Source organism: Buceros rhinoceros, unplaced genomic scaffold, assembly GCF_000710305.1.
Source record: "Buceros rhinoceros silvestris isolate BGI_N320 unplaced genomic scaffold, ASM71030v1 scaffold12343, whole genome shotgun sequence".
Lineage (NCBI taxonomy): Eukaryota > Metazoa > Chordata > Aves > Bucerotiformes > Bucerotidae > Buceros > Buceros rhinoceros.
In genome coordinates this window covers 12,270-21,166 of record NW_010403076.1, presented here as the reverse complement: position 1 = coordinate 21,166, position 8,897 = coordinate 12,270, and the positions used below count along the sequence as shown (strand labels likewise).

The window sequence follows — 8,897 nt, the reverse complement described above, 5'->3', positions numbered from 1 at the left end:
CTGTTATTCAGATTTAACTCCTGGTACAAACCTAATGAACAAAACCTGAAGCAAAGCAGTCTGTGCCAGACAACACATTCTAATCTGAAATTACATCTCCTGCTCTAATGTGAAAACCCCAAAGCACCTTTGATGAAAAAACACACAGGCCTTTCAGATACGCAAAGCTCGGGATTAGCCCTTATGTATTCAACAGTCAAAACCAACTGGCTGCTTCTGCCTGCTTTAGTCAGGAGACAGCGCTCTGGGATAGCATGACCATATGAGTTTACAAAACACACAGCTCTGGAGCCGGCCCTACTGGAGTTCAGCCTCACCTCTCTACGCTGCAGAGGCTCCATCACTATCAAGTGAAGACAAGAGGAAAAACAGCAGAATAAACACTCTATATATTACATATAGAGTGTACATGTGATCTGGGAGAAGAAACATGCCCGTTGTTTGTCATGTTTGACAATTAAGATTCAGAAAATGCAAGCAGAGTGTTCCGTTTTGAACCATTTCTCAGTAAAAATGCTCTGCAGTTCATTCCTTACCTTTAACAGCCCTTTTGGGAAGTCTTTGCCATCGTTCATCCCCTGGAGGTTAGCAATGAACTCTTGACAGGTCATCTTTTTCCCAATGTTCTGGAAGGGATTGCAGACAAACACAATATCATATGCATGCTGCTTTCCAAAATTATGTAAATAAGCAACATCAGATGAACTGCATCTCCCTGCTCTCATTTAACACTAAGAAGGCATTCCCAAGATTGCTCGGGTACAAGCATCCTTGTGTCAATTAGCTGGAAAGGGAAAGTGCATTTGGATCCCAAGTCCCACACACCCATCCAAAAAGCAAAACAGCCAAATACTGGATGGTAATGAAGAGGGTGATGATGAAGCTCCCCAACAGCAACTGCCCTGAGCAGCCATTACCAGTTCTGATTCACAGGCTGAGGCTGCCTTGACATTTCTGTAGGATTTCTTTCTTCTCTCTTCCTGTCTAATTTTCAGACTGAAGGTAGCCCAACTTAGCAATGAACAGGAAAGAAACAGCTAAGTTCATGTAGGACCCAAACTGCTCCATTTGGAGGCTTGAGGCTGACCTAAACGGCTGTTGGATCCTGGTTTCCAGAACCCCTCAGAAACGCTGTCTGTACTCAGTCACGTGGGTGCCCCAGGAGCTAGAAGTCTCATGCTTGGCCTTGTGAGCAAGCAAAGACAACAGTGAGCTAGTGAAAAAGGAGCCCAGAGAGATCTCAGGAAAGGGAAGCAGCCTGGGATGAGCTGTGAAACATGGTAAAGGCAAAGGCAAAACAGGGCCCCGCGATGACAACTGTATTTTGGAGGATGCCACTGCTTCCAGACAGGAGAAGGGAGTGAAGTTGACTTCTCCATGCTCAGGGTATGCCTTGGCTGCAGAAATACAGTGGAAAAGATTTGTGTGTAGGCAGTTACTTGGATTAGGAGCAAGAGCCCAAATTAACACAGAACCACAAAGAATCATTTAGTTGGAAGAGACTTAAGATCATCAAGCCCAACTGTTCACCCCACACTACCATGGTCCCTAAACCATGCACCTCAGCACTACCTCTACAACTCTTTAAATACCTCCAGGGATGACGACTTCACCACTGACCTGGGCAGCCTGTTCCAATGCTTCACAACCCTCTCTGTGAAGAAATTTTCCGTAATATCCAGCCTAAACCTCCCCCGGCACAACTTGAGGCCTCTGCCTCTTGTCCTGTCACTTATTACATGGGAGAAGAGACCAACCCCAACCTCACTACAACCTCCCTTTAGGTAGCTGTAGGGAATGATAAGTCTCCCCTCAGCCTCTGTTTCTCCAGGCTAAACAACCTCAGTTCCCTCAGACACTCCTCATAAGACTTGTTATCTGTAGACCCTTCACCACCTTCATTGCCCTTCTCCAAACACAAGAAGTGGAGCCCCAGAAAAGGGCACCAGTCAGTAATGCAGGTCATTCAGCCAAGATAGCTGGACTGAACGCCAATGGGATATTCGATGCCACTGGCATACTCATGTATGTACCCCCCAGTACATGTAAGGGGGGCCTAGCTGGGAGGAGGCAGTTTCATCAAACAGCAGCGCCATGTGGCTTGGTGTGGCAGTGGTAAGCAGTGAGTTGTGTATCACTTGCTTTATTATTCTTTCCTCTTTCTCTTTGTGTTACTCAAATAAACTATCCTTACCTTAACCCAAGTGAGGTTTACTTTTACCTTTTTTTTTTTCCTCCTTTCCTCCCCCGGAGCAGGAGGGGAGGGAGCAAGAGAGCAGCTGCATGGTGGTTATTTGACAGCTGAGTTCAAACCACACATGATTGGAGAGACACAGAAAGCCAGCACACCTTGACTGTCAGCCTCATCTAGCCACAAAGGGACATCCCACCATCTGTGGCCAGCATGGATCAGCTGAAAGAAGCAGGCAGGAATACTGGGACAGTGCACTGCTTCCCACATCAGGAAGGCTCCTGACAACATAGTCTGGCTGTGACCCTGGCTCTCTGGTTGCTAAGCTTGCAGAACACAGCTCATAATTGTAGTCCTTGGTCAGAGGCTGGAGATGTTCTGGTACACTTGCACATGCTTTACTTCCTCTCTTCAGCAGACTTCAGCCTGTCTTTTGTTTCCTCCATGCAGCTTCCTGCAGTTTGCAGCTTCGCCATGCTGACCAAAAGCAACAGTGGTGTGCCCCCTTTTTCACCCATAAATGGCATTGCAGAAGAATGGCTGTTTCACTCCAGGGCCAAAGCTAGCACCTCCACACAGCACCACACAGATTCCAGAAGATGTGCCTGGCAGCCTAGAGGTAACTTAGACGTCTCTAGCATTATAGTCTGGGTGATGATCTCCCTGCAGAGAAGCAAGCATGCATTGACAAGACACAGCTAGCAAAAATTATTTAGTTACAAAGAGAATGAAATGTGGCAAGACAGGGATAAAGGGATAAAGTAAAAGTTTGTCTACAAGAGTTAAGGGAAAGTGTGAACTGAAGGCAGAGCAGCTGCACTACAGCCCTACAAGCAGTTTTCCTTATTGTGAAATAAAAGTGTCCGCACGTATGATCAGTACATCAGCCACAAACGGAGCTCAGCGTAGACGAGCCCTGTGACTCATCTGCTTCCGGTTTTAGCAGAATTGCAGCGAGGATGGGCCACAGCATTACCTTTGTTAGGAAACCGGGCCACAAAATCTGTCAGAGAAATGGAACACCTGTCTTAGGAAGAAAGGTTGAGACACATGGGGCTGTACAGCCTGGAAAACAGAAAGCTCCAGGGAGCCCTTACTGTGGCCTTTCAGAAGTTAAAGGGGGGCTGTAAAAAAGACGGGGACAGGCTTTTTAGCAAGGCCTGTTGTGATAGGACAAGTGGTGGTGGCTTTAAACTAAAAGGGTAGATTCAGACTAGATATAAGGAAGTTTTTTACGATGTGGGTGGTGAAACACTGGCACAGGTTTCCAAGAGAGGTGGTAGATGCCCTATCCCTGGAAACATTCAAGGTGAGGTTGGATGGAGGCTCTGACCTACCTGAGTATGTCACTGCTCACTGCATGCGGGTTGGACTAGCTGACCTCTGAAGGTCCCTTCAAACCCAAAGCATTCTATGATTCTGTACCAGAAGGACAGGGGCCTGAGGACAAGGAGCATCCTCACACATTACGGCAAAGCTAGGCACAATGATGGCTTACACATGACTGATCTGGGCACGCCGGAAAGCCCTGCCCAGCCTGCGAGTGCAGCCCTCTCACTGTTTGCTGCCTGCAGTGGTGCTTTAGGAGCAGGCCAGCAGCAAGGGGACTCTGCAGCTAGAACACCACCCCCTCCAAACACAGTGTTGATGGGAGCAGTTCTACACCAAGTTGTGCATACTCACATGGCCATGTAGGTCTGTGTTCAGCAGCATCATGGCACACGTGAGACAGTGAACTCCATCTGCAGGAAGAGACATAACTAGAGTCACATGCAAACCCACGACTGAACCTTTAAGAACAGCTGACACTGAGCCTCATAGCCTAATTGACTCTGTTCCCTAAATGAGAATCTGTTTTGTCAAGAAATACACATAATTAGATAAATGAACAGTGAGGTCATCCCACAGCTGCCAAGCCAGACCAGCCCTTCTTTCATCTTTTAATGACTGTCAAAACTATTTTGCAGCACCCATGGATGAGACAAACTAGACAGGAAACCATGCTTTCAGCCTTTTCTTGGTAATAACAATACCACAGCCTGCATCAACTCCCTCTTCTTCAGTTATTTCAGGGCAAAAAGGGAACAATAAACAATATGGTATCCTATTTTCCTTCTCCTCTGGTCCCCTCCTCATTCAGAGCTCAATTAGACCGAATTTTGAAGAACTTTAGTCAGCTATTTAAGCTGCCTTGGTTCCACATTGGGTAGAGAGCACTCCAGTGATTTCTAAGGTGGTGCTGTTAGCAAAGGCCCTCAACAATGAGCTAGAAGAGTTTGATTGTACCCCAGCTCCAATCCTGAAATCACTGTGGCAGACTTAGGAAAGTCAGTGTAGACTGTCATTTGCAAAAGTGGACACCAATTTCATAGCCCTTGTTTTCCAGGCACCCCTTTTAAAACGCAAAGTGTATTGGCAGTGCACAAATCCAGACAAAGGTGGCAGTGCCCGTGGTGCCATTTATCACCTCTGAAAATCTTAATACCTCTAGCCATTTTCCAAATACTAGAAACATATTAGGAAAAAATATTTTCTCCATTCTCTTGCTCATAAACACATGGTGCCACCTTCCGTCCCCTCACAGAGGTGTCATAAAGACTCAGAGTCATTTTCGAGACATGCACACACTGAGGGCAGATGTACGTAAAAGCCTTCATCACTGGGTCCAGATAATGACTATGCACAGGTCCCACCGTGATGTGAAGGAAGAGGAATTGGGGGTGAGGATAGATATATCTCATACTCAGTGTGACTATCACAGACTTAAATATGTACAAGATGAAACCAATACAAGAAGATAGCTAAAGACGGTGTTTTCTTATGATGTTTGTACAGGCCCAAGCACCAAAGCAATGGAGCCAAACTGACGCAGAGCAAGACATGAGGCAAGAACTATCATCACTAGCAGCAGTAAGTCTGAAGCAACTTGAATCTGGTGCTGTGGCGCTCCAATTCTGTCCTATGCATTTCTCTCATTTCCAAATCACAAATGCCTCCACAGGATGGAAAAGGGAAAGGGGAAAAGAGAAAGGCAAATGCAATCCTGGACTTCCATTGAGAGGAACGACCACAGGATTTCTGCAGCATAGCGCTCAACTACTGACAGTAGAAGTACACCATCAAAATAACACGGAATCCTCCGTTAAGTATGCAGGACTCACTTTAATCTAAATGCTTAATTCAGGCTCAGAAATGGCAATGATCCTCCTGCACCCAGGACCAGAGTAAGGCTGCCACACCAACATCCAAGTCATAATGTCAGTCTGGACATGACACATCTGACTAATTGCAGTGTCTTGAAACAAGAAAGGCATTAGGAAGATGACTGAGATAGCATGGGAGCAGATCCCGTCTTACTGCTACCTATTCACCTCCCCAGCAGGCAGGCACTAAAGCTGAACGGGCTCAAAGCGGACAAACATCACCTCACTGTGACAGGGGCAGGTCACAAAGAAAGGGGTAAGGAAGCGGGGCAGCTCCTTCTCACTTAGACTTGAGATTAAGGCACAGCTTAGCCCTTTCCTATTTTCTTTACAGCACTCCTCCCTTTCTCGGTGTGTGATCAGCCTGTACAGTAACAATAGGGCCACATGCCTCTGCCAGCGTGGCTGGCTGAACACAGCAGCTATGTGGACACTTCGTCCTCTTTTCCAGCTTTCTCAGGTTTGATTTGCTTGTTTGTTTCCTCCATCCATTTCCAAAATGACAGAAAACATTGGCAAGGGGGCAGCACTCCAACTGATGTTAGCTAGTCGAGATGAAACCACACCAGGGTCTGGATACAACTCCCAAAATTCACCTCCTCACCTGGCATGCCTGCTGCCAGTGCATGCAGAGTGACAAGCACCAAGTGGAGCATGGAAAGTGAATGGCTTCTCTTCCATCTGAAAGGGGACCCGTTCTTGTCCTTGGGCATATAGTTGGAGTATAGGTACTCACACACGAGTCAGCAAGACAAGAAACAACAACTGAGGATCTACACTGATGAGGCCTAAACACCTTTCCTGACTGGGGATAAAGATTTTTCACTATTCACTACCTGGCCATGATCACGAGTGAAGAACACGGAAGGTTTCAGTGCTCACAACAGGCAGTCTCCAAAATGTGTCACGGCAAACCTGGCCATGATCACGAGTGAAGAACACGGAGGGTTTCAGTGCTCACAACAGGCAGTGTCCAAAATGTGTCACGGCAGTTACACACTTCTGGTTCCCAGGCTTGCACCATACATGCTACTAAAGGCAAGAATGAAGAATGAGACAATCAAAGACCATCGTATCAGAAACCAAGTTACCTTGAGAAGAAATAGCGTTTGGGTTGCACTGGTAGTATCTGCTGGAGAAGTGGATTAAAACCCTCTCTCGTTCTTGAGTTTCTCCGATAAGTGAAAAAGCTTTAAAGAAGCTCCTAAAAGAAGAGCAGAAAAAGGTGAAATTAAAGTCTTAAATCTCTTTTCGCCTCACACAGTGCACAGAGCAAAGCACACTTCACAGCAAAAAGCACATAAGAGCACACCAGACATTGGTTCCAAGAAGCCTTTCTATGAAAAAGGACTGTTATCCCCTGTGCAGCCAATCCCAACATTATAGTAAAAGAAGCAGGAGTTAAATTACCACTGGTCTCAGCCATGGAATATACAAACTAATAAGGAATTACACCATTTGAAAGAGCTGTTGTTATTTTTAATATTTTTCTTTTCTTTCATGATGGAACTGTAGCAGGTGGTGTTTATCCAGGGCATTCTCCGTCCTTTTCTAATTGTCATCTCTGCACCTTTTAACTTTACACTCATTAACATTCCCATCTGAATCAGAGGAGCTAGTCCAGGCAGTGAATTCAAGTAGCTGCACTGCAGACTTGGAGCCCACACCAAATGCGCAGTCCTCCTTCTAGACAGTCATCTAGAAGAGCAATTAGAACCACACCAGTCACCTTGCAGATGGCAGTGTGACTACCTGACCCACAGAAAACATCTGGGGAAGAGGGCACAAAGTTGCAACATCTCCCACTGAACTTCCACAGCAGGAGAAGCCACCTGGCCCTCCTGGGCTCCTGCTCATGACAGTGCAGGGTGCAGGGCTGGGGCACACCTCTACATGCTTGTTAGACACAGCCAGCGAGCCTGTGCAAAGATGTGGGTCACACACATCCTCCATTCTTCCTCCAACACTTAACCAGCCTGCCTCTTAACCATGCTGCTATCTTCCCTTGTAGAAAAACTCGCCTTGCAGCCAAAGAAGAATTTCTGAACTTTCCAAAATCTGCACATCCTGGAACCAAGAGATGACCTCAGGGATATCAGCCTACACCCATTTGTCAGGATGCTGCTAAGAAAAGCCTGAAAACACGAATATGGGTCCAAGCAAGATGGCATACAAAATCAGTGCCTAAGAGACAATTTTTAAACACTCCATGAGACTGAAACGACAACCAGATCTGAGAGATGCGGAATATGTTGCTGGAATATTCAAGTCTATCTAGTCTAGACAAATAAACGCTAATCTTTTCTCTTTGATGTAAGGTCAGAGATGCAATGATCTCGCACCCATACAGAGTGTGATCTGCCTGGTAATAACTTAATTTCACATGTAATACACTGGAAATAACTCAATTCACAAGCAGGTTGTAACTGAGCCTTTGCCGGCTTTCTCTTCCCTTCCTAACTCACGTCCCTATGGGACATTTTGACAGTGAGCCATCTTTCCTCCTCCTCCAGCTCAGGCTCCTTCCAGCAACTTACCCTGCCCACACCAGGCACCACTGACCTATACCGTCTCCTCCTCTTCAGCACCTTTACCCCCCTGGAAGCTGCCTTGGAGAGGTAACGGATGAAACAACATTTGGTAAACAAACAAGGCAGGCTCCTCATTCTCAAAGCACAATGCTGTGCCTGAGGGCCACAGGGGCTAGTTTCTGCCCACTGGAAGAATGAGGCTGGACTCAGGAGGGACTGGAGCAATGGTCCTGCCTCTTCCTCTTCTGCGGTTCTGCAAAGTATGTGAGAGATGCACTCAGGAGTCGCATGGACACTGTGGGTCCAGGGTGTGGAAGCAGAGCAGGTTGATGAAGGAACAAGAAGTTCCATAGTTGCCACTGATGGTGACACGCACTGCACAACAGTCTCCCACATCCTGGGGATAGCATGGGTCAGGGCTGCCACCAGGGCTCCAAAACGCTTAACAAACCACAGCTTGTCAGTGAGTCAAAAGCAACAGCGCAATTACCTCTCACTCTGCAAGTGTAAGACAGCATGCCTTGGCTCCCCCAGGCTTCAGGATGATGCCCCATCCCTGGCCTCTGTGGAGTACTCAGAGAGTGCAGCTGGCAGTCGCTGTGGCTGCTCCTAAAACCTCAGCAAACCCCTGGTGTGCCTAAGTCCCACATGAGCCAGGGCATATTTTAGAGAAGGTCGTGACTATTAATATTAACAGGAGATCTACTGGGAGCAGAGACCTCCTAAATATGTGCCTCAAAGCAGTGAGGTGTTGGATTTCACAATTTAAAAGATGGATATATTTAGCATCGTGCTTCAGGGCTGTTAAAACCTGGAATGAGCAGCAGCTCATCTCCCACTGCCCCAGCTGCTCCCGCCCTGTGCTCAGGGGGTGCTCCAGCCAGCCCAGCTCTGCTACACTGCCGAAGGAGCAAGTGGTTCACTTTTCTGCAGGCAAGTTACTTTTGGCCACCTTGGGTAGGCAGGACTCTT

At 47.0% G+C, this 8,897-nt stretch overlaps 1 protein-coding gene across 1 annotated transcript in view; it reads right to left on the bottom strand.

Annotated features, from left to right (window-relative positions):
• Positions 1 to 536: 536 nt before the first annotated feature.
• Positions 537 to 8,897, bottom strand: part of LOC104490569 (PH and SEC7 domain-containing protein 3-like) — a gene marked incomplete at its 3' end in the record, with an annotated part of 9,641 nt that continues 1,280 nt past the window's right edge. Inside the window, exons 3-5 of the mRNA XM_010132867.1 lie at positions 6,486 to 6,598; positions 3,875 to 3,933; positions 537 to 626 (exon numbers count right to left, since the gene is read on the bottom strand). Of these exons, the coding sequence (XP_010131169.1) occupies positions 537 to 626; positions 3,875 to 3,933; positions 6,486 to 6,598 (262 nt within the window). The remainder of the gene's footprint in view (positions 627 to 3,874; positions 3,934 to 6,485; positions 6,599 to 8,897) is intronic.